The 27590-nt window shown below is 37.1% G+C and overlaps 1 protein-coding gene across 2 annotated transcripts in view; it reads right to left on the bottom strand.

Annotated features, from left to right (window-relative positions):
- Papss1 (3'-phosphoadenosine 5'-phosphosulfate synthase 1) overlaps window positions 1-27590 on the bottom strand; it is a 133253-nt gene that overhangs the window by 56159 nt on the left and 49504 nt on the right. For both annotated transcript variants that reach the window (XM_047567035.1, XM_047567037.1), the window contains exons 4-6: window positions 24003-24141; window positions 20084-20202; window positions 2296-2409 (exon numbers count right to left, since the gene is read on the bottom strand). In XM_047567035.1, coding sequence (XP_047422991.1) covers window positions 2296-2409; window positions 20084-20202; window positions 24003-24141 — 372 coding nt within the window. The remainder of the gene's footprint in view (window positions 1-2295; window positions 2410-20083; window positions 20203-24002; window positions 24142-27590) is intronic.

The raw sequence follows: 27590 nt of genomic DNA, 5'->3' as shown, positions 1-27590 counted from the left end.
GGCTTAGCGTAGATGGCCTTTACAATGTTAAGGAATGTTCCCACTATCCCTATTTTTTGAGGCTGGTTTTGAACTCTCAATCCTCCTGCCTCCGTCTCTTAAATTGCTGGGATTATAAGAGTGAACCATCATGCACAGGACTTTAATTTTGAAAATAATGGAAGAAAACATTTTAAGGATGGTTATAGATTTTATGTATCTAACAAAAAAACAAGGGCACTAGAAAAATATGCATTTCTCCTAATAACATAGCCAGGTATGGTGACAGATCCCTGTTATCTCAGTTGCCTGTTATCTTAGCTACTTGTGAGGCTGAGCAGAAGGATCAAAAGTTCAAGGCCAGCCTGGACAACTTGGCTAGACGCTATCTCAAAATAAAACCCAAAAAAGGCTGGGAATATAAAATGGTAGTCACCAGGGTTCAATCCCCAGTACTGAAAAGAATAAAAAAAATATATATATATGAATAACATTAGACCTCCAAGCATTTGTAATAGACAGCTTTACCTAAATCAGTGGCTCTCATACTTTAATGTATGTCAGATATCTCTGGAAGGTTTGTTAAAAGAAAGTTGTTTCACACTCAGTTTCTGATTCAGTCAGTTTACTCTGGAGCCCAAGATTTTGTGTTATCATGTTCCTCAGAAATGTAACAATGAAAAGTCTGGCAAATATACTTGGATGACCTAACCAAAAGAAATTTAAATAAAAATATTTACCAAAACCAAGTCCCTCACCCATGACAGAATACCATTCATTTTACAAAGATTATTATTTCTTGAACTTTTAGATTTCCAGCATTTCCCAACAGAACACTGAAGAATTGATGAACTGTGTATGTCATTGCTGGATACATTCCTTTTTTTTTTTTTTTTTTTTTTGCGGTGCTGGGTACATTCCTTTTTTAACTGAATATTGTAGTGGATCTCAAATGAGAAAAGATGAAGTACTTGGCCAAGTGGACTGCAATGAAATGCAGTCTTCTATTTACTCCCAAAACAAGTTGGTCAATGAGTCCTACTGCAAAATCAAATAATGGAAAGAATCCCCCTGCTTCAAATCACAGGAGAAAATGTATTTGTAAGTAAATTTTTTTCACTTTGACGTTTTCCTCTTATTAATTTTTCCTGTACCTTTGGAAGTGACTATTATTTGTCTCTATTAGAATCCAATTCTAGATGGTGTCTGTGGGGATAAACGTTTATGCCCTTTACCCCAAATTCCTATGTTGAAGCCTTAACCCCCAAGGTGACTATATTTGGAAAAAGTCCTCTGAGAAGATACAGAGAATGGCAGTGTGCCCTCCAGGTGCACTGCTGACTGAATACATTTGAGAACCACAGTTCTGGAGAAAATTCACATTTAGAGAAAGTACTATCTTTCTGGGTTTTAGGGTCTGACAGACCTGGATTTATATTCATTCACTCTCATTGTACGTGCGTGTTCATTCCATGCAAAGTCGTCACTGACAAATTCTGGCTCCTTTTCCACAGGGAGCTACAGGCCTCCCTCCCTGCCGCTACCCAGCATGTCCTGGATTCTGGTCAGAGATCCAGTCACACAAAGTACGTCAAGATCATCATCAACTCCTATCATGGATTTGAGTACTATTGAAAAGTCTCTCTCCAAGCCCAGTTTTGTTCTTCCTTCTTACTTCCAGATTTGGCACTTTGCTGGATGTTTTGAATTTTTGCTATCTTAGAAGAAAGGCTAGGAAATCCAGCTTTTATTCCACATTCTTATTCCTTAACCTGTTTTTAAAATATACATAAATGGTGCAACTTAAGATTCTCTAAGATTTGCAAATAAATTAAGAGTTTCCATTTCATCATGCTTAGTTTAATTAGGCAAGTTTCTACTGGGAAAGACCCAAATGATATCATTGGAGCTAAGATAAAAAAATGGAATCATTCTTAATATATGAAAGAGGGAATCAAGTATTGGGCAGGAGATTAGGAAACATGTTTAAAGGAAATATTCATTTTAATTATTATGGATTATTATTTCTTAATATTTTAGAACCCATTCTTTCTCTTAAGCCTAAAAATCTCATACAATCTTATGTTGTTTGATATTTCAAAATAAATAAATATTAGGACTAAAGCAAATCAAAGCAATGGCATTGCAGGAATACTGTTTCATGAAATAAACATATTCCCCATCCTGGGAAATTATGATATATACGCCATAACACCCTAACGCCGAGTCTACCACCAACCCTGGCCTCAAACTTTCACCAACCTAACATCAGCATAGAAGGCTGCAACAACTGGATTGAAAAGCAACAGAACTTACTTTATTAATTTTCAGTGCTGGTAATGTTTCTGCATCTGTTTTTGCCAAATGAAGTTTATTTTCTGGTACATACAGTTCTTTCACTTCATAAGAGGCATCGACAGGTACAATATCCTATATAACAAAAGAATAGCTTGATTCAACAATTTGGAGTTCTTGAGAGAGAGAAAAATAAATAAATCACTGATAGAAAATAAAAAAGGCAATGTGACAACATACCATGGAAGAATCAATAAATGTATAAAGACTAAAAAATAAAAATAAAAAAAAAACAATTTAGACTTCCCCCAAAGAATTATAACTGTTAAGACAAACAACAACATAAAAAGGTTTTGAAAGCTGTAGTCCCTCCACTCAGTTTTCCAAATGTTTGTTGATCTACTCTTAAACAAACAGCATCCCATATGCAAGCTTGTGCCATGATTTAGTGGGAGAGAATAAATTCCTAGAATACACTATACGTCAAAAGCAGGCAACTTCAAATGTGAGGTGATCTCAAATATAATGTAAGAAAAGGAATTTAAAACAAAAGAATTCCTTGAAACATAACCATTTTATTCGTTTGCAGATACACCTTCATTAGTGTCACTAAAGCCACCTTTTAATTCACGCAACACGATTTTCCAGAATGTCAGTTTTATTCCAACCATCAGTTTGATAAACAGTACTTTTTCATCCCACATGAAATTCAGCCTGAGCCTGATTGTTTTTCTTAGTACTAGGAGAACTGAACCCTGGGCCACGCACATGCTAGGCAAGAGGTCTACTACCAGAGCTATATCCCTAGCCCAGGTCAGAACTTTTATCAAAGCTCCAAAAACTCATTCATAGGAAATAGAGTCAATATCTTTTCCCATTTATCTTATAAGCACATAAATATTTGTGATTACCACATCATAACCATTTATACACTGCTCTTAGGAGATCTTCACGAGGCTTTAACACAACACCTGTCATAGTACTAGGAGTATCTTAAATGTATTTGATCACTTTAACTTTTTTTTTAAGCCAAATCGATATGATAACCTATACAATAAGAACACAAAATGGTACTGTTTGAGGGCTTTTCATACATTATGTCCAAGCAATATTTTGTTACTCAAATTAAAGCAACTCTCAAGGGAATGAGAAGATAAGACATAGATGGGAAGAAAATATTTCCCAAAGGCATATCTGATAAATACTATTATACAAAATATACAAAGAACTCTTAAAACTCCCCAAAAGAAGATATCCCATGTTCATGGACTTGGAAGAAATGTCATTATAATCGGCATAATACCCAAAGTGATATACAGATTTACTGCAATCCCCATCAAAGTGCCAAGGAAACAGAAAAATCAATACTAAAATTCATATGAAATTACAAAAGACTCACAACAACCAAAGCAATCTTGAGGAAAAAAGCAGGATGGTTAGAGAGGCTGAAGGTATCATGCTAACAGACTACAAAACACACCATTAATAGTAAACAAAACACCATGGTACCAGCATAAAAACAGACAAATAGACCAATGCAAGCTAACAGATACCATGAATAAATCTACACATTAAAACAATCAGCCCGTTTTTGACGAAGGTGCCAAGAACACACATTGGGGAAAGGACAATATCTTCAACAAATGGTATTGAGAAAACTGGATATCCATATGCAGAAGAATGAAAACTAGATCCCTATCTCTCATTAGGTACAAAAAATCAACTCAAAATGAAGTGAAGATTTAAATGTAAGACCTGAAATCATGAAACTATGTTGGAAGAAAACACAGGAGAAATGCTTCATGACATTGGTCTGGGCAATGACCTTTTTTGGATATGACTTGCAAAGCATAGGCAACAAAAACAAAAATGGACGAAGGGGATTATATCAAACTAAAAGGTTTCCACACAGCAAAGGAAATAATCAATACAATGAAGAGAATGGCAGAAAATATTTATAAAGTAGGCATGCAACAATGTGTTGATATCCAGAATATATAAAGAATTTAAGTATTTTAATAGCAAAAAAACAAAAATCCTTAAAAAATGATCAACAGACCTAACAGACACTTTGCCAAAGAAGACATACAAGCTGAGTGTGGTGCTGGTTGCCTGTACTCCCAGCTACTCAGGAAACAGAAACAGGAGGATCATGAGTTCAAGGCCAGCCTGGGCAAAACAGTGAAACTGTCTTAAAGTTAAAAAAAATAAATAGATATACAAATAGCTAACAGGTATATATTTTTTAAAAATGCTCAACGTTACTAATCATCTGGAAAATCAAAATCATAATGAGATATTACCTCACTCTAGTAGAATGACTATTAGCAAAAAAAAACAAAAGGTAAGTGCTAGTGAAGATACAAACAAAAGGGACTCCTACACTGTTGATGGGCTGTAAATTAGTATAGCTATTCTGGAAAACAGTATGGAGGTTTCTCAAAAGACTAGAAATAAAACTACCATAGGATCCAGCAATCCTACAACAAGGTACACAAAGGAAATGAAATCAGTATGTTGAAGAAACATCTGCATTCCCACGTTCATTGTAGCAGCATTCACAACAGCCAAGATATGAAGCAACAGAAATGTCCACCAATAGATAAAGCGAAGATGGTACATTTACACAACACAAAACTATTCAGCCATAAAAATAAACGAAATTCTGCCATTTGCAGCAATATGGATAAGCCTGGAGGACATTATGTTAAATGAAACAAGTCACATACACAAAAGACAAATATATGATCTTACTCATTTACGAAATCTAAGAAGGTGGACTTCATAGAAGTAGAAAGGAAAGTGGTAGTTACCAGAGGCTAGAAAAAGGTGGTGGGAGTGGGTGTGTGGATAAAATTACAAAGTTACAGACAGAGGAATAAGTTCTAGGGTTCTACTGCACATTGTGGTAACAAAAATATATCACGTATTTCAAAACAGCTAGAGGAGAGGATTTTGAATGTTCTCACCACAAAGAAATGATAAAGGTTTGAAGTAATGGATATATTAATGACTCAAACTAGACCATTACATACTATATACATGTATGGAAACACTACACAGTACAGCATAAATATGTACAATTATTACATATTAAAAATAGAAAATTAAAATAGTTCAAAAAGTTCTTCAAGAAAATGAACAATCCACCAGGTATGGTGTGGTGCATGCCCGTAACCCAATGGCTTGGGAGACTGAGGCAGGAAGATCCAAAGTTTAAAGCCAGCCTCCTCAACTTAGGCCCTAAGTAACTCAGTGAGACCCTGTCTCTAAAGAAAATATTAAAAAGGGCTGGGGATGTGGTTCAGCGGTTAAGTGCCTCTGTGTTTCATTTCTAGTACGGAAAAAAAAAAAAAAAAAAAAAGACAGTACAATTAAAAAATGATCAAAAGACCTAAATTGACAGCTCACCAAACTAGTTACACAGTTGGCAAATAAGAATACAAAAAGATATTCAACATCATATAGCATTAGAGAATTGCAAATTAAAACAATGAGATGCCACAAAACACCAATTAGAATGGCCAAAAGTCTAAATACTGACACCACTAAATGTTGCTGAGGATGTAGAGCAATAGAAACTTGCATTCCCAGTTGGAAATGATATAATCACTTTAGTGTTTTTATAGAACTAAACATACCAAGTAATGAAAACACATGGAGAAAACTTAAATGCAAATTATTAAATGAGGGAAGTAATCTGAAAATACCATATACTATATGACTCCAATATATGACAGCAATTTTGTTAAGAACCTAAAACTTCTAATATAAATAAAGTCTATTTTTTAAAAATACTAAACAATGAAAAATTAATTAAAAATGAAATGTTAATAGAAGCATGGAATTTTTAAGAACACTATTTTCCCTGAGGAATGATTTCTGGAAGAAATTTCAACTTTTTACAGTCATGTGTCACATAGTAATGCGTTGGTAGATGACAAAATACAAAATCGGTGACACTGTAGCCATCTGAGTTTGTGCAAACAAACTCAATCTAAGACGCTCATATGATGACAATGACGACAATCTTCTCAGAATACACTTTTCTCAGAACATGTCACATGTTAGGTCAGTTTTTATTGCTATAACCAAAGTACCTGCCAATAACAACACAGAGGAGGGAAAGTTTGTTTGGGCAGGAGCTTTCAAAGAGGTTCTGTTCATCATCAGCCCATGCCATTTCTCTGGGCCTCGGTTGAGGTTGAACCTCACGGCGACAAAAGGACATGAAAAGGCATGGCAGAGGAAAGTTGCTCGAGGGCTCTGATGGTAGCCAGAAAAGGGGGGGGGGGGGGGTGTGCAGAGGACAAGACATAATTCCCAAGAACACAACCCAATGACCTGTTTCCTCCAGACAAGCCCAACATGCTTACAATCACCACTCAGTACTGCCTTAGTCCTTTCAAATTATCCATCAAGTGGACTAATCCATGATCAGGTTATATATCCCATAATCTAATCATTTTGCCTCCTAACATGACTCCATTGTCCCATGAGCTTTTGGAGCAACACCTCATACTCAAACCACAACAGCCCCCACATGAGGGACAAGGGCCTAAGTGTCACATGACTATATTTTGTCCTATGTAAAATCTTCAGAAGAAACAAGGCAGAGTCACATGTCTATTGAAGCTAGAAAACTTCACAGAAGCCTATGTGCCATCACTCAAGTGGCTGCTGTGGGTTCTAAGGAACTAGAATTAGTCTCCTATAGTTCTACTTTTCTCAGAAATTCTATACCGCAAAGATGAAGAACACTGACACAGTTTGGCATTGGCAAAATCTGCACCAAAATCAGGCCGCTGCTACTGGTAAAATCAAGGTCTCTAACCTATCTCATAATAAATCTAAGAATAAATATGAGTAAACATTAAGGAAAAGAAATAATAAATTCAAAGAAATAAACAGTGCTAGCTTCAACAGGAAGTTTCCATCAGCGACACAGCAACACAGCTCCTAGGGTGCAGGTAAGAACGGCACTTTTTAGAGACCCCTTTGTCCCTGGAGTATTCCATAGCTCACACAGGAAACCAAAAACGTGTGAGGCACAAACCCTCTACAACCCAGGATTCCTCATATACGTTCCAGATCTAAAATGAAGCTTCTGGCAGGTACCTCTTGTTGAAAGCCACTCATTAATGTTTCCTGAGGATAAATACTATAGGAGGCCATTACAAAACAATGGTGAAGGAAGAAAGATAGCTCCATCTGCTGCCTCTATTTTCTTTGTAGCCATAAATCCTTGTCAACCATATGCTAATAGGGTGAATTAGTTCCCCAAACTAAAGAACCCATGCTAAGGTAGGCACGTCTTAACTTTTGCCAATGGGGTCAAAAAAGTGATAAAGTAAAACACAGTTTGTATGTAATACTTGACTGAACTGTGTACCTGAAAAGGAAAATCACACAAGGGGGAAAAAAGACTCTTCTTTAAATCTAACACAAGGAATAGCGTAAGGTTGTTCATTCAGTGCCTTCCAACTCCAGAAACTGTTTTTAAATTCATTTATTTAAAATTATAAAAAAAAGCAGTAAAGAGGATCTAGGAATGAGGGGGGAAAAAAATCACCCTGCGTCCCTCTAAAAGCTCCCCACTGTCATTGTTCTACCTTTTCCACCAACTGTTCTCCACCTACAAGGACATCACAAGGCAAATGATAGTTTCAGCAACCTATGCAAAGACTATCATACTTCTTCAACTAAAACTAAAAATTCAGAATCAACTTTTCCTGGAAGGACAACATAACGTCCATTAAGTGAACTGCATACACACATCCTATATAACTCAATTAGCTTCTTGAATATGTAAAGCTCCCAAAGAGGAAGCTTGAGGCATAGATTCTTTGCAGCTGCAAAATGAAGAATTAAAATCCTCCATACCACGAAATAAATGCTAAAAATCATTGAAGTTACACAAAAAGCAAGCATTCATGAGGATTTGGGTAAGAAAGAATAGGATATGATTTCACAAGAGATCTGAAATTAAATATTTACATTAATCACAAAACTTTTAGGACATAATATCTCAAAATCAAAAAGAGACACAAGAAAAAAACAGGGGTTTATCAAACAGTTACTTCCAAAGTTCTCACCTCTAACGCTGTGAAGTAAGGAAAGAAGACACAGGCTTCTAGTATTAGAATCTGTGTTCGAATTCTAACTGTGAGGCCCTGAGCAGGTTACCTAACATCTTACCACCAATCCTCTCCTCTGATGCTAAAATTGAAAAAAAGACACACACATATATGTTCCAGTGCTGTTGGAACAATTAAACTGTGGGGGTTAGATACTTACTACAACACCACACACTGTTCTAAGGGCTTCACACGAATTTAGTCTCTTAATCTTCACAGAATCCTATCATGAAAAGTAGCAGAACTATTCCTATCCTCCCTCTACAAATAAAGAAATTGAGGCCCAGGAGAGGTTATTAACTTGCCCCCAATTGCTGATACAGTATCTTCGATGCACTTAACACACAATAAAATCTCAATAAATAATAATTATAGAGAGTTTGCTACATGCCAGAACTGTTCTAAACTCATACAGTACATTAACTCACAGAATCCTCAGTATAACTCTGAGGCAGGTATTATTATCATTTCCTATGTCACAGATGAGAACAATGGAGTCAGAGAAATAAGGTTTTTTTTTTCCCCCAAAATCATATAACTAGTTGGTAAGTGTTAGAACTGGGATTCCAACTGAAATCCCAATACTATTCAACTCCAAAAATACTCTGCACTGTTCTTCCCATGATAACTGAGTTATGAAATATTATGTCACACAAACTGTTCATAATTTACTTTCATAAATAAATTTTATTAAGCATTTATAATTTTCAAGGTTTCTGGTCAGTTTGTGATCTTTCAGTGTGTTGACAGAGTTCTAGGCAAAAAGTGAAGATACTTAACTTTTCCATTAGGCCTGAATAGCTCTAATAAGGATAAATGAATGATTTTCAACCAACTTTTTCAAACCCTGCTGCTGGGAATAAACTGAGGATCAACCCCCATTTCCACCACTTCAGACCCCTTAGCACTTTGAATGCCAGAATATGCCATCTGGAAATGAATAACATAGGGACTTCAGGAAAACGAAGAATCTCATTCTTCACTTCAGTGATGAGAACAACTTTCCATAAAGCTTTCTTTCTGAAGCATCTCTGAAACCTGCACCACTATAAGGTCAGGATATGTTTTGGTATGGTGTGTAGGGTCAGCTACTCATACTTCCCCAACGCTTACTGCTAATAATAGTGAACAGTCAGAAAAAAAAGCATCGAGCAAACTAATCTTTTGATCTTTGTTGGATGCAACAGGGCATTTTTAGCTGGTTCCCTAAGCCAGCATCCCTAGACACAGCTCACTGATACTGATGAACAGCAGCAGTGGGAACCATCTCCTGCAAGGCTCCAGGCACACCACCGGGGTTATGCTTTACCTCCACAGGAACTGTCCCCTGCAGAGACACCACAACATGAGAAGGTGCACGCAGGTATCTGACTCTAGTTTCCCTAGAGAGAGGTTCAAAGGAAGAAAAGCAAAGTCCATTTCCTTTCAATCATACCCCCAAGTCAAGATACAATGTGCAATAATTTGTGAGCAAATCTAAGTGTCTCCAAGACAACTAGTTTGAACATGAAACAGGTAATATCACATTAGGAGCCAAATAAATCATTTGTTTTTAATGTTTGTGCACAGATTTTGTGCTTTAGCAAGAATGCATTTTCAGTCACATGCTGCTGCTTTACAGGTAGCCTCAGAATCTTTAATCACATTCTTTCCAGAGGAGGGAAAATCCTTTTTTTTTTTTTTTTTTTTTTTTTTTTGGTACAAGAGGTGCTTAACCACTGAGCCACAATCCCAGCCCTTTTTATTTTTATTTTTTATTTAGAGACTGGGTGTCACTAAGTTGCTTAGGGCCTCACTAAGTTGCGGAGGCTGGTTTTGAATTTGCAATCCTCCTGCCTCAGTCTCCCGAGTCACTGGGATTACAGGCATGTGACACCACATCCGGCAGAAAATCTTTTTTGTATTTTATTTTTGAGTCAATTTTTTCATTACAAGCATTTCACAAAATTCTTCCTCTTTCAAATTCACAACCTGCAATATTTTTGAGTGAATTTTATCCTCACAACTGGGATACCAAATTCTTCTGATGCCCAAACAATGTGAAATAGAAGGACAGGGGTCGCTTCTGTTTTTCAAAAAATAGAGTGTATATTTCTGGAATTAATGCAGATATAGAGCATGAATCAAGAGGAACATGAAACATCTGCTCAGGGGAAGTGAGCCCTACATAGAATCTACGTGTAGGAATCAAAGGATTGAGTCTCCATCAGGAATACAAAAAGAATCTTAAAAATACAGACACAGGCAATTTTAAGCACACCCTAGTGACAAATCTCCGTTTCCAAAATCACCACTAAACATCCAAAAGGAACAAAACCACCTCAAAGTGAGACAAGATATCTGGACAACAGAATGTGATGTCCCTACCACAAAAGCTATTCGTTTTATTTGGGATTCATCAGGATTTCCACAGCTACAGTTGGCTATTAGAAACAATGTGTTCTTCTTCAAATTGTTCATATAAAAACCTTTATTTCAGCAAATTTCCTTTGAAACCATAAACAGATCACAAGCCAGGCCAGGAAGTGTCTCTGCATACCTGGACGCCGCCCCTCCCATCTGCAGAGCTCCAGCTTCCCCACACTTCAGGGCAAAGGGTGCTCAGGGCTGCTCCTAGGCGTCCTGCACAAGGGCCCAGTGAAAACTCAAAGGCAGCTATTAAGTGAGGGGTGAGTTCTACAACCTATAAGTCTAGAAATATTTAAACATTATGAATTTTAAATATTAATTTACTTTTAAAATGCAACATGGGTGTCCAAACACTTTTTTTTTCTTGACTGAGTAAACACAATCTAAGCCAATCTAAGATCTAACATATATTATATCCATATCCTTGTCAAGACAGATTATTTGTTTTTACCTGGAAACTGGCAAGCAGGACAAACAACACTTAGGACACCAAAATAGTAGCTCTTGCCTTCTCATTTTAACCCTCCTGAAGAACACTGAATATGTTAAAATATGTGGATCAACAGTGATTCCATTTGTAAGTTTTTCTTTAAGTATTTTCTGTACTTTTTTCCTGCAGCCAAATCTGCTCCACAGACTTGAACACTAGGGCTCATTCATATTTTTATATAACTATTAAATTTCTATTATCTAAACTACATGCATCCAAAGCATGAACACCAAACAACATTCTGGCAACACTTAAAAACTGAGCTGCAAAATCTGGTTTTTATGTGTGGTATAAAATCCATTTAGAGCACTAAACCACCATTTTGTAAAAAGACAAACCTTTAAATAATTTATAGCACTAGTAAATCTCGAGTTCCTGGTGGATTTAAAAACAGTATTTAAAATATCACTTTAGATTAAACCCAGCGGCAAGAAGCAGACTTCCTTATGTCATAAAAAGCCAAGTTAAAGTGCAATACTAGCAGGCCATCTAGTGACCACTGAAGGGTTAGGAAAAAAATTAAATTAAAAATCCTTATTATTTGTTAGTGTCTTCTATATTGTTGAATTCATATCAAATGAAGCATATTAAGAAAATGAAGATACTTTGACCAAATGCCAAGAAATTCAGTCTTTATAGCAATGACTATATTACCTATCCCAATTATATTACACAGCCCAACTAAAAGAGAGGAAAGAAAATCAAAGATCTGTATGTAACATTACACTCAAATTATCCACAGTATTTAAAGCACCATCATTATCCTAAAACACCCAACATAGTATACTAAAAACATATTTTGCTTGGACAAAGAAATAAATGCTTTATCTTACTAAAAGACATTAAATTTAAAAATTCCAGGTACAATTCATTTCAGAAGAGTGTCTCCAAAATAATGTTGAGTATCAAATAAAGAGAACTCCATTTATCATTTATAACTATATTCCCACGGAGGCTACACTTCTCGAACACTACCATTCTCTGGAAAGCCCTCTTCCCTAGTCATGGTACAATGGGAAATGCACAGATATTTTTGTCTTTTTCCCTGGTACCTGGCACACAGCTTCTAAAACTCTTGGAAACTCCTCAGTGTCTTACTAAGTTGCCTCATGGTTGAACTTTCCTGGACAGCTCCAGGATGGGGTCTGGTCTCCAGGGAGACCAAGCCTTGATCAGAGGATTAAAACTTTCAGCTTGCTGGTCGAGGTGGTACACGCCTATAACACCAGCAGCTGGGGAGGCTGAGGCAGGAGGATTGTTAGTTCAAAGTCAGCCTCAGCAAAAGCTAGTTGCTAAGTAACCTGGTGAGACCCTGTCTCTAAATAAAATACAAAATAGGGCTGGGGATGTGGCTCAGCGGTCGAGAGTCCCTGAGTTCAAATCCCCAGTACCACCCCAGACAAAAAAAATAAAACAAAATAACTTTCAGTTTTACCCCACCCCCACCTCTGAGCAGGGAGGAGAAAGGGGTCAGAGATTTGAGTTCAATGGTCAATGACTTCATCATTCATGCCTACATAAAGCCTTCATTAAAACAAACCAAAAAGACTAAGTTTATCATAAACCAGCAATAGTAAATAAAGAACTTCCCTGAGTTCCATGAGTCATTCTAACAAATTAGCAAATCTGCGGTAGGTGGGGGAATATACTTAATTTGTAATCAGCTGGGCATAAAAGTGGGTGGGCTGGCACCTCATTCATGGTTAGCATCTGAAACAGAGGTAGTCCTATGGGACTGAGCACCTAACCTGTGAACTAAACTAACTGCAGATAGTTAGGGTAAGAAATGAATTGAAATGGTGGACACTCAGATGATGCTAGAGATCAAAGGACTGGTAGGTGTAAGGAAAATAAAAACCTCAAAAGTCTAACAAAACTGAACCTAAAAAGAAGATAAATTTTACTTAGCTCATTTTGGAAATAAAAAGTTTTTATTTTAAGTCACTCATTCACAACTTAAGATTCAGGTTTTACAACCCAAGTAAATCATAACTATCAAATAAAATGTACCTTGGCCTTCCAAAGTGGGAAAGTGGTCTGAATCAAAATGGAGTCACTTGTGTCAAATTCTAACAAAAAATTAATAAAGCCCAGAGATCATGAAGGAGGGAATCTCTTGCACATATGTTTGAACAAGAACTATTAAAAGTAAGTGCCAAATCACCACACTTAACAAAGACTACAGCAAAGCACTTCTGTGAGGAGATCTGCCCAGCAACTGCCTGCCCAATCCTGTGCTGCTGCCACCCATGATACTGATCCTTGTAGCCAGTGATAATTGTTCAAAAATAGTTTATCTAACCCTCCTCAGTTTACCTCTAAAATATCCTGTCTCCCCACTTTGCCTCCCTAAATACTTAGTTTACTTTGACAGGAATATACCCACTAAAATGTTCAACCTGTAAGAAATTCATTATCTTTGAAGGATCTCTGTTTTTGTTATTTCAGACTGACAAAGGTAAATTAAACAACCTACAAACACTTTCTTATTTCATACTGTACAGAACAAACACTTCGCTAACCAACTAATGGTAGTTTATTTTTCTACATGGTTACATTCTTTTCAACAGTATTTCCAGCAGTATGGTCTTTTACCTGCTCTGAAATTCTTGAAAATCATTCTAAAAATACTCATCTTTCTAGGGTCAGTGAAATGCCCTCCTCTATATGAGGCACTGTGTTCAATTCTCAGCACCACATATAAATATATGAATAAAATAAAGGTCTATCAACATCTAAAAAAATTTTAAAAACAGAAATGTGAAAGATCAGAGAAAAGATTCACATTTCAAAAATAAACTAGAAAGGGAATAATCTAGATATTAATAAAAAACCATGTAGTAGAAATCCCAGAATATGGACTGCAGACTCTATCAGTCCTGACCCAACTATCTGGGACAAACAACTACATATGATCACTTCTCAGGGTTTAACACAAATTCAATCCAACAATGCTGAGATTCTGAAGGTGCCCAACCTCATCTGCGGCATTCTCTCTCAGCTCACAAAATACCCTCATACACCATGCTGGTTAATGCAGGACCTCTACTCCTCATACTGTCATTCCATCATCATGCTACACACCATGAATTACAAGATGAGGTCATCAGCCTTTGCTAAGGCAACAGTGACATGACATATTCATTCCCTTCACTTCCTAGTCTACGTTTAAACTCTGCTATATACTTCCTCAGAACTCACCTATGGAAATCCTCACAAACGCCTGTGATAATAATGAAGTTGAAATGCATTTGCTACTCCTGGGTGGACGGTTTGCTATGGGAAGTGCATATGACACCAGGTTACTTGCAATGTGGGTGCAGTGGGCAAACGTACTCCCCGCATCCCCCCAACTAACTGAACTTTGAGTCAAGTGTCAGGTATTTACTGATTTCTCCCTGTGCCCTAGTGCCCACTAGAAACTCAACTTTGTAAGCAAAACAAAGGAGATGTAGTTGGTTGTGTGTGTGTGTGTGTGTGTGTGTGTGTGTTTCTTTCAATTGTCTTTTTAAATTCTACATGATGTTGTGAAGGAAGGAAAATTCTGTATGTTCATTCTGGGCCATACAATACAAACCAAACAGTGGTGGTGAGAACCTAAAATTAAGGTATACAAGGCAATAAATTTTATTGTTTAATTCACTGCCCCATCTCCAGTGTTTAAAAAAGTATCAACTACATATGGCACTAAGTATTTCTGAAATTAACTAATAAGATCAACCATCACAACAGAGAAATACTCACATGCTTGCAGTGAGAACTCAGTCATTTACTTAGAATAGTACATAACTGAAATCTTTTTCCCCAAAGAATGCTGTTACCAAAAGAGAGCAATCACATCATGGAAGCATCTGCATTTCTTCTTTTGTCACAACTCAGTTTTTAAGATAAAAACAAATAATTTTTATTTGAAAACTTCTCTGACCTAAACGAATATAATCCAGAATCCCTTTCTGGATATAGATTTAATTACACTGTACTAAAATGCAATGAGAAGAATCCTAAAAGTAAAATCGTCAGGTGCAGAATCCATGAGCAAGTGTCTTAACTTTTCTGAAATATTCATAGGTTTACTGTATGAATAATATTAGACAACATGTAGAAAATACTCAGCACAAAGATCCCTTGGGAAACTACCAAAGTAATTCAGGTGAAAGGTGGTTGGAAGCTAAACTAAGAAAAAAAAGTCCCTTTCCCAGATTCTAATAATCAGGATGCACTATTTCTTAAGATACGTGTCCTGCATATATGTACTTTATAATAAGTATTCAGCAAGTATTAATTTATCTATCCCTTTTTCAAACCTTGAATGAAATTTTCCAATCATCACACTGACTAGCAAGCATAATACAGTCTAAAATTTGTATAAAAGGAAAGGCAATTCATATACACATCAAATAGGAGTAAACAAATTAGGAGGAAGGCACTAATTATGACTACAGAGATGAAGACAAGCAACCGAAAGAGAGAAACAGAGACAGAGACATGGAAAATACTGCAGAAGAAAACAAGGTCAACAAATAAGAAAATACACAGCTTGGAACCAAACTATGAAGAACCTGGAACACAAGTTACCTTGGTTCTATAAACAATGGGAAACAATCAGTTAATGTTTCAGAGTGAAAAAGGGAAATAAGACTACACTATAGAAAGATGATTCTGCAAATACTAAAAGGTATACAGAACTGGAGGTGTGGTAACATGATATCATGGCATTTACCCTCAATTTCTAACCAATAGGGGGAAAAAAGAAAAAAGATGTAAAGTCCTGTGTATTACACATACCACAGGAGTCTGTATCATTATAGAATTATGGTTAAAAATTAATTTAATTCTGAATATAATATGATATCCTGAATTGAATTATGGAACAGGAAAGTACATCAGTGGGAAAATCAGCATAAAAGGAAGCTGAGTAAAGGATGTATGGGAATTCTCTGTGTTATTTTTAGACTTACAGAGGAATTCCAAAGTTTTCTCAAAATAAAATGTTTAAAAAGAAAAAAATCTTCCTTCCTACAAGGAAAAAAAAAAGCATGTATGTAGGTAAACACCAAACACAAAGGATGCCACTCTAAGAAAGGCCCTAAAAAAGTGATTAGGAATTGAATGAAAAAAAGAAAGACAGAAGGGAGACACCTGCAGTACCTATCAAAATGCTTATAAATGTCAGACCTATCTGAAATTATCTCTAGTCCAAAAAACAGCCCCAGAGACTCATGAGCGTATAAAGTTATATAAAAAAGCATTTTTCTGGGATTTTATAAAATAAAGATTCCTTAATTAGATATAAAAATAGTTAAATAAATTAAAAAGTATATATAATACTTTATAACCCTGATATAACAAATCTCAAGTTAAAAAACTTAAATTCAATGTACAAAAATGCAAATAAAACTCCAATCAAAAGAAAAAGAAAAAACACTGGAACCACAGTTTCAATGAAAAGGACAGAAAATTATTATCCATGTCTAATAAACGATTTTATACCAACTTAAATGAAAACTATCACTAATACTGTAATAGTTTGGATCATAAATACCCTTCAAAGGTCCAAGTGCTAGAAGCTTGATCCTCAGCCCTGTGGTGCTATCAGGAGGTGGTGAACCTTTAAGATGTGGGGCCTGGGGCAAAGAAGTTTGGTCACTGGGGTCATGCCCTTGAAATTGCTGGAACTCCAGCCCCTCCTCTTTCCTGATCAACATGAACTGAGGGGCTTCCTCTGCCACTCATTCCCACCATGATATATTGCCTCATCTCAAGCTCAAAGTAACAGGGAAACCAACCATGGACTGAAACCTCTGAAACCATCAGTCAAAATACACTTCTCTTTTTAAGCTGACTTTCAGGGATTTTATTACAGTAATGCAAAGCTGACTAACACATGCACCAGGAGTAAAAGTAGAGTAAAAATTCACTGAAAATGAGACACGGAGGCTCCACAGGTAAGTGAAAAAGTCAGCTAATCTAAAAAAACATAAAATTCCTTCAGCCTATCACAGAGCTAAGGTCCTAAAATAGTGAGCTGAACTCATGAGTGATGGGTGCTACCAAGAAAAGACAAGACATATGAACTGCTTCCCAGAACATGGGAGGAATAAAGGCAGGTAAGAAGAAAACAGTTAAAATATGATCAAAGTTTTTAAAAGCTGAGAATGGAGTAGTGTGACAGGTGAGTATAACTGAGAGCCCCAGGAACAAGGATTCTGTATTCACTCATAAAAAGACCAAAACCAGGGGCTCAAAAGAAAGCTCAGGAGTCAGGTCTGGAGACTAAGAGTCTTCCTCGTGGGTATACAGTAACATCACAGAACTCTGCCCATTCCCAAAACCCTTCCCTCACATCCACAAAAGCCTTAAGTCAAGGGACAAAGCCAGAAGCTCTCCTACGGTCCACTGTATCTAGGGGAGTGGTAGAATCAAATATGATCTGCTCAAGGTGGGGAGGTGAAGAAATTCTCTTGGGCCCAGGATCCTGCACAGATACAAACCAGGTAAACAGACACAAAACATACTAGTGTGTATGACAAACAGGAAACTCACCCACAAAACACCCCAGGGTCAAAGGAGAGGTTAGCTGCCATGTCAGGAAGAGGAAGGAACACTGAGGAAAACCCACCTCAACACTCAAAAGCATTAAAACAACACTTAGGTCCTGCCTAAGACTGAAGCTGGACCAAGAGACCTAGAACCATCAATGCATTTTCCTATTATAAGTCTAGCACTAAAAAATCAGCAACAGCAGTTTGCTGTTGAAAGAGGAACAGGAGTAGGGAAAGAGACTCCTTCTGTGGAATAGGCATGCAAAGGATGCAGAAATCTGGAACAGGTATACAGAAAAAAACATGAACAGACTAGGTCCCACACCTAGCACAAGGTAAAGCAACTCACCCCTGGGGCAATTTGGGGAGCCTGTGGAACAACAAGAGGAACTATAAAATAAGGAAACCCAAAAGCAACTGAATACCGACTAAATTAATTTAACTCACTACATTAAAAGCGCAGCAGAAAAAGAGATGTCCGCGTGGTATAAACGTTACTTATCTCAATCTCTTCTATTCATATAGACACAATATCCAATTTTCAATAAAATAAATCACAAGATACCACAAAAAGGCAAGAAAACCGAACAATGTCAAGTGATAATACAATTAACAAAGCCAGAGCCAGAAACAACCCAGATGTTCAAGTCATCAGGAAGGACTTTGAAATAACTATGATTCATGATTGTGTGGTCTAGTAGAAAAGTGGACAACAGGCATGAGTAGACGGAGAATTTCAACAGAGATGTACACTATAGGGAAAAGAGAGCCAAATAATGACAAAATTGTTTGTTAATGATTATCAGAGTTTTAAAATTCCTTCAATAAGCATATCACTATAACAGATACACTGAAGAGTCAAGAACTTAAAAATGAATAAAAATTATCAAAGCTACATTATTAACAGAAAAGAATGAAAAAAGAACATGTAAATACCACAGGACAATATTTTATTGTTTAACATATGTATAACTGGAATCCCAGAAGGAGAAGAAAAAACAGGGCAAATGAAATATTAAGAGAGAAAAGCCAATCTGATCATTATATACATGTATTGAAATGTCACACTGTACCCTATAAGGATGTACAATTACTATGTGCCAATTAAAAGTAAAAATATATTTAAAAAGAATAATGTCCAAGAATTTTCAAAAACTCTTTAATAAAGAACAGGGCCAGGAGCAGAAATACATGCCTGTAATCCCTGCAACTTGGGAAGCTGAAGCAAGGAGGATCACAAGTTCAGAATAGCTTGAACAACTTAGTGAGACTCTTTCTCAAAATAAAAAATGAAGAAAACAGGGTTGGGATTCCAGTTTAGTGGTAGGGCACCTCTGGATTCAATCCCCACTACAGCACAGAGAGAAAGAAAGAAACAATTTACCAACCCAAGAGGTCAGAGAACTCTAAGCTGGAAGAAAAAGATTCAAACATACTAGAAGACCTAGAAATATCATACTAAAACTGCTAAAAAAAAAAAAAAAAAGAATTAAGAGAAAATCTTGATTCAGACGGGAGGGTGGAGAAGAGAACAATTATAGAGAAACAAGAAAAAAAACATCAAACTTCTCCTCAGAAATAATGCAAACAAGGTCTATGAAGCAAAATCTTTAAAATACTGCCAGGAAAAAAAAAAAAAAAATCTGTCAACCCAGAATTTTATACCTAACAGAAGTACCTTTTTAAAATGAGCAGAAGAGAAAGATCTGAAAGCCTTTTCAAACTAATTCCTCTGTGGCTCCAAGATGCCACAGACATACTGAAATCATGATTTCTAACACTTCGCAGGAGTTCTATAATCTTTTTTTGTTTCTATCCCTTACAATGTATATCCCTCAAGAATGGAAACACAGCTTATTAACCTCTGCACTGCTAGAGTCTAGGACTGTGACCAACTATAGTTGTGGGCTTTTAATCAATGTGTGGTTGAGGAAAAGGAGAAGGGAAAGAAAAATAACTTCTAGAAACATCAAAATTAGGTATTGATGTGGTAAGGTGATTTCCAAGTTTTCTGAAGTTTATTTAACTGGAATATTTTCATATATTGTACATATATAGATAGCATGCCCCATAATACCCAACACAGTGACACACACAAAGAAAACTGTTGGCCCTTAAAGAACTTAAAATACAAATATTTCTCAAAATTAACACTACCATGTTTTTAGAGGACAAAGGTTATAAGATGGATATAATTCTTCTCTGGTTTTTCTTCTTTCACTTTCTCTTACCCGTTCCTGTAGAAGTTCCACAACTTGCTGGACACAGTCATTTACATCACAGGAGTCTGTTTTCAGCACCAATTCAGGGGCTTCTGGTTTTTCATATTCAGAATCAATCCCAGTGAAACCTTTAAAAGGTATCAGATAATAGAGGAGGTGGAAATTAAAATAGTTGGTTTCTTCAGTACAAGTTTCTATGCTGTAATTAATATTTATGCTATTCCCACTCAGCTTCAGGGTTATGGAATGGACACTTCTTTCTTGGGAGAAGATTTCTAATTAAACTTCCATTTCTTCTTAAAACAGAGAGTCAATTATCATTATGCACTGAAATTATGTTCAAACAAGTTGTCACAAATACTAATTAAATATTGAACCACTACTCCTTATAAACTACAAGATTAGCTTCCTGACAGTCTCTGGTCACAGTTTTGTCAACTGGTCAATTCTTTCACTTTATTTTGGGTGTGTTTCTGTTAAAAGATACTTTATTTAACCTATAGATTCATTTACACTGAACTCACAGCCAACCGCACTACAATGCCTGAACATAAATGATAGTTACCTAACACATGCTGGATAACACACAAGTTATTTAGCATGTGTATTTTTCCCATGAGGGACATCACAATCTTCTTGCCCTTAGAGGTACTACACAGCATTTTTGGTAATGGGGAACATTTTAAAGAGCAAAATCATTCAAAAAAGCATTAAAATGCAAAAAGAAAAAAATGGTGTTAAGTAGGGTGCAAAAAAGACATGTGTTTAAGGTATGAATTGAAACAAGAAGGACAAGTGTTACTTTTGTTGACCTCAGTTGGGAATGTGTGAATCAAGAGACTCCCACTGTTCACCACTGTCCTCCTGTTCACAAGCAACCCCAAAAGTTCCAAGAGTACTGACTTGAGGGTTACAAATAACTTTTATCAAGTAAGCAAATTTTTTTTAATTTTTAAATTTTTTTAGTAGGCAAATTCACAAAAATAAAAACCACAAATAATGAGGATCAACTGTACTTCTGTCACTTTTCTTTTTTATTTTTTTCCCTCTTAAGTAAATGCCTACACTGTGAAGAAATAAAGAAATGATACCATTGGGTGACCCACAGGAATACAAGCCATGGTACCTGAGCTCTGGGCATAAAACCAAACTGAACAAAGTTTTTCCCTCTCTATGCAAAATCTGACAATAAGTCAATCTGTCCATTTCATTCACACAGATCAAAGCTCTGCAGGCTTCTTCTACCATTAGATGTTGAGGCAACATGAATTAACATTTGCTTAAGTAAAACATAATAAATAAGAATGGTAAGTCCATGATATCACCAAATAGATTCCACAATCGAATATGATCAACTGAGATACTAACCACTACTCCAATTTTCCCTGTTGCATGTGTGTTACCACGTAACTGCAGAGAAAAGAATAAATACATGACAGTTCCCCAGAGTAATTCAGCTGAGCCGAATATGGGCTCCTGACACCCTGACTGACATTTCACCAATGTAAGTTGTTCAAGGTCTGCCTAACTTGGAAAGTTTAGGCCAGTCTTAGGTTAGAATGGTAAACATATATTTGAAATCATTCCTATCAAGAAGTATAGTTAGCCAAAGAATTCCAAAATAAATACTATAACCCTGTAGCACACTTACTTCATTTTTTTCTATTTCATATTTCTAAGCATCATTTGAAGTTCTGAATCCAAGAAAAAATATCTACATTTTCCCAACAGTATTTAGCAATGGGTCACAGTAAAATTACTAGGAAAAAAATAATTCACAACATTGGTTGTGAAGCTCAGATTTGAACTGTGGCTGTATTACTGAAGTTGTCAGGTCCCACCGCATGGTTTCTCCAGCTTTAGCCCTTGATTATAAGACTTCCAAGCCAATGTACAACAAAGCTAATGGAGCTTTGTTAAAGACTTAGCATGATGCTATAGGGATTCAGGAGTTCTCCACCCAGCTATCTAGGTGATTCCAATAAATGCATGCTATGGGGAAAACACTTACATTTAAGTCAATAATAAATAACTACTTGAATAGGAATGGTGAAATAATCCACATATGGAAATGGCTAACAGGGATATATTCGCTGCCTAATAAATATCTTTAAAGGTCTAAAAAAGACTGGGGTCCCCTGAATGTATATGATTTTGTGTGTTCTTGAATGTTTATCATTACAGCTCTGAAACTACAGGTAGGAAATTGTTAAGCACCATTTCAACAAGCAAATTATTTCTTTTTTTTTTTTTAAATAGTGCTATAGTCAGGAACCAGAGCACCAGGGAAACCTAAAATAAATTATTGTATGTGAGTACACACACATACACATGAACACATTAACCTAAGGATCATTTTCTGAGGAATGTAGTCAACACTTAGCAAAGTAAAAAAAAAAAAACCAGACTAACACAAACACCCCAGTTATATAGGATACAAAACTAAGTGACTCAAGGGTATTTTGAATTTGGTCTTAATCATCTTTTTATTTCTAAGCACCAAACGTATACCCCACAAATAGAAAGCATTGATAATATGTATTGAACACCCCATTCTCCCTCCTGCTTTTCATTCATTCAACAGCTCATGTGTGTGACGGGTATTATACATTGGGCCACACACTGTATAAAATCTGAAACTATAAAAATGTTCAAGATGTTGTTCCTGCTCACAAGTTGTTTAGTTTACTCCAGACAGACAGACAAATCTACCTCCCTCACAAATCCACCCTTGCAAAAAACAATAAAACCAACTACAATTAAGAGAAGTAAAAAGTTTAGGCTGCAGGGTCTGGATACACCATTTGGCTTTTCCATGACAGATCTCTATACAAAAAGCTGAAGTGAAACTGGCCATCACTAGAGTGATTTCGGAGCTAAAGGGTTAAACTGGTTTCCCTCGCACTGTCATTATCCCAGTCAACCAGCCGGTTCTGAGTCAAGAAGCTTAGTGGGTGAAGGGGATTATATGCAGTGCCCTTGTCAAGAAGCTGAGTCTCCATTGTAGAACAACAGGAAGGATGTCAGATTTGTTCACAGAATGAGATTTCACCAAGGCAGGCAGAATTTGTCTCACCTAGCAAAGCATTCCCAGAATAACAACCATTTTCCTTCTGGTTTAGCTTTTACTTTTCAGAGTCAGAAACTGAATACCAAAATCTAGAACCCACAGAGCTCCTGGGAGCTCCTGTGATGGTCCCAGGCTACCACACCCGGTGTTGGGAAGACAATCAAAAGTTACCTGTATGAATCACTCATCCCTAAACAATGCTTAATGAGTAATCTATATTTATTCTTTTGTTTTGTTTTGTTTTAATGCTGGCATGTCCTGCTTCCCTAAGGTCAAAGGATGTCTATAAGATACATGATGACTGGCATCAAAGGCAACAGTAGAAACTGGTCCTTGATGTCTCCTTCAAACTCTAACTTTCACCACAGTTGAAACTCTGGGAGCAGATCATGAAACCTAAAAAGCAAGGAGTATATATTTTGATAGAATCACTGATATTAGTCCTACACAGATTGAATAAATAAGAACAGGATATTTTCCTTGCCATCAAGATGCTTATAACACAGGTATTTTTCCCAGTAGGTCAGGAAAGTCCTCCATTTTCACTGAAACAAAGAGAGAAGTGTTGGCAGCCAGTAACCTAATGCTAGACACCTAATTTTACCAAGCAGATTTTTACCACCTCTCAAAGTCCCAATTCTGTCTGGTGAGTAGGACTCCAATATGACCAACAATAAGTGTACAATAAGAGCTACTGCTAGGTCTGGGCGAGAGAATAATGACATAAGACCCACCCCATCTCCTCGAGGAGCCCCAGGTCATTTGAATGGTCATTTGAGTATTCCCAATCTCTGAGAATCAGAGAGATGAGGACATAAAATATCTAAGCAAAGAGAAACAGAAAAAAATATCACTTGCCTTTAATTTCTCCCGCTCGTGCTTTTTTGTAGAGTCCTTTCACATCCCTCTGTTCGCAGACATGCAGGGGAGCATCAACAAATACTTCAAAAAAGGGTAAACTTGCACCCTCATGGATTTGCCTTGCATTGTTGCGATCCTTTAAAAAAACAAGAAGCACAGAAGCAACAAAAAGTGATCACACTAATCAAAGGTATTGTATCAATAGCAAGGACAAGTAAAGGTGCTTTCCAACTGAGTTAGTGGAAAATATATCAAGGAAAATTTTAATTTATATTTTTAAAATATAAACTGAAAAGGACAAATCCAAGACATAATTAGGTTAATATTTATTCTCCATAACATCTTTAAAAAACACTGTTCTGCAAACCCAATTATCTTGGAAGGTTCCAGAAAGAGAAACAATGGATGTGCCATGAATACTCTGACTGAAATTCAACAGGAAACCTGAGCCAAAGTCCAGCAGAAATGCAGGTGTCATCTGGTCTCTCCCTATGATCACCTTCGACCTCGGCCCAGGTTGGTATAAAAGTGACTTCACAAAAGAGGTCCATCCAGAGCCCTAAGGCTAGCTTAATCCTCCACCAAATGCAGGACCGCAGCTGCCTCTCTCTAGCCTTGCCAAAACTTATCTTTCTATAAGCTCCTGAAGCACGACTCTCTAGAAACCACCTTTATCGCTCTACCTAAACTCTCCACCCCACACTCTGGAACGCTTTTTCCTTTGAAAGTCGACATCGTCTTCTTTCCTTTCTTAACTAAAAGTCAGCTCTACCTCAAGGATGTCACTCCTCCTGCTGTTGTTCTCAAGGGTGAGCTCCACACTTGTACTGTATGATAACCAAACTGCAGTGCCAGTATTTTAGAGCTGGTCCGTCAACTTCCACCATTCTTTTCCCACACAGTTCATTTCAGCAATCATCATCTTTCTTTTGGGCCCTCTGACAAACCATGCCTACTTCCACTCTGACCAGATGACCATATTTCCTACTTCAAAAAGAAAATCCCCAGGCACAAAAGCTCTTGGTCAAGTCTCTGTCATATGAATTCATCCAGATCCTAACAATCTTATCCTACCCATCAATCTACACTTCACACATTCTAAATCTCCTCCTCTTTCATGTTTTCCTACAGGAACTTGTTCAACCCATTCTCCCTACTCCATCTAAAATCATCAGCCTTACCCCTCTCTCTGCTGCTTTTCTGCCCTGGCATTATACAAGTCATTCTCATCCATTAAAAACAAACTAATCATACAAAAAGTTTCCCTTCACCACAGCTGCTTTTCAGTGCTTAAAATGCCAGGAATCTTACTGCATATTGCACTGCCACCCCAACAGAATCCTAGACTGTGACTCCCTGATCATTCCCCTGCAGACGCCATCTGACTCCCCCACCCCTCATTTTGCCCTTACTTCTTATTTTGACACAGGGTCTCGCTAAGTTTCCGAGGTTGGCCTTGAACTTGTGATCCTTCTGCCTTACTTAGCCTCTGGAGTTATTAGGAAAAACGGCATGCACCACTTCCTTTAAACACCTGCGTTGCCCACGCTCCATCCAGAGCATACTGCTCATCTTGGACAAGCCATGAGCACCTACTCAGTTGCTTCCGTAGTGTAAACAAGAACACATACACCAACACTGAAGCCTAAGCCCTGACCTCTCTCCCGAAATTAAACACACATTTCCAACTTCTTCCTAAATATACCTGTCTAGATATCCCACAGGTGCCTCAAACTGGGATGACCAACACTGAATTCAATCTCTTGTCTCCCGGGCTTGCATTCCTCCTTATGCTGCCCGAATCAAGGGATGACTATACTACTTGCTCCTAATCCTGAGTTAGTCTGATTATCTCTCCCACAACATTCACTTGGGTCACAAAGTCATTCAGATTTTACCTCTACGTGCTATACCAACCATCTACTCTCCTTCCCCACTCCCCATTTCAACCTCATTTCTCTGACTGGAACAATTTTAACATTCTTTTCATCAGTCTTCTCATTGTTCAGAGCCATACTCTACACTATTCCCAGGGTAACAGCTAATGCAAATCTCCTCACCTTACTGAACTCTTCAGAGACTTCCCACCACCGTCAAGCTAAGAGGTTTGGATTTTACAGCACTACAGCTGGCCCCACCAATCTCAGGCTTGTACTCCTTGATCTATAATAATTAATACTAGAACTATTAGGTTTGTTTTTAGAACCAAGATGCCCAAAACCATTATTGAATGCATAAATATGAATGTGACTAGACAGGCAAATACACATATGGGTATTACATGGTTCAATCCAAATATTATAAATTTTGACATATTCTAAACATAGTCCAACCTCATTCTTAGAGTGTTTACAGATGAAGTCAACAAAGATTTTGCTCCACACTCTGGAAACAAGGCAGTCAAAAAGGGAGAGCATCATAAACTTTTAGATACTGTAGTCTCAGCTGGTAGCTCTCCAATCAAGTCTGATTTTACCATTTTCCACAAGTTGCAAAAATCTCCGGAAGGTATAAGAACTTCACCGAGATTACGCTTCCTTTAAAACCATTCATATCCATGGATAACACTCATTCTGTTTACATATTTCCTCTGATACACATTTAAACTGACAGACTGACACTGATGTTAAGGTTTCAGGAAAATAAAAAGTAGTTAGTCCTCAGGGAACATTTTAATATTACTGCCATTCTTCAATTAACTGAACCTGTGTGATTAACACTCAATCTGACACTTCTTACAGGTCAAATTTTGTTTTACAAAAGTCTAGATGATCATTAAAATGTGTTTCTGATACAATACTAGAACTGTGCCATTATTATTTATTACATTATTGAATACTTGTCACAAGCTAGGCATGTTGCTGAGGGCTTTCATGCTTGATTTATCTAACCCTCAGAATGCCCCTGTGAATAGGTACTAATGGAGCTGAGGAAGGTTAAGTGAACTGGCCAAGGCCACGGCAGTAATGACCAGCAGAGCTGAGATTCCAAACCACTGTGTACAACTCCAATACCCTTGCTTTGAATCACTATACAAATTTGCTTATTATGACATATGAGCTTCCTAAGGATATTAGGCTGTCATTTGATGAACACTAAGCATCTGGGCTTGATACCAAGATTACAAACATAAATAAGACATAGTCCTAACACTCAAGGGTGTTTGGAGGCAGCACAGCATGGTGGATACAACACAGGTCCTAGAGACACACTGTCCAAGTGTTTTAGTCAGCTTCGTCGCTACTTTGACTAAAAGGATCTGACCAGAATAATTGTAGAGGAGAAAAGGTTTATTTGAGGGCTGACAGTTTCAGAGGTCTTAGTCCATAGAAGACCAGCTCCATTCCTTGCGGCTCCAGGTGAGGTTGAACGTCATGGAGGAAGAGTGTGGCAAAGGGAAGCAGCTTGCATCATGAGGAAGCAGAGAGAGAGTCTCCAGATACAAATTATATACCCCAAAGTCACGCCCCAATTGTGATCTCCTCCAGCCACACCCTACCACTTCAATTAATCCAACCACACCCTACCACTTCAATTAATCCCATCAGGGATTAATTCACTGATTGGGTAAAGATTCTTACAACC

Source organism: Sciurus carolinensis, chromosome 10, assembly GCF_902686445.1.
Source record: "Sciurus carolinensis chromosome 10, mSciCar1.2, whole genome shotgun sequence".
Lineage (NCBI taxonomy): Eukaryota > Metazoa > Chordata > Mammalia > Rodentia > Sciuridae > Sciurus > Sciurus carolinensis.
This window is presented reverse-complemented; position numbering and strand designations above follow the sequence as displayed.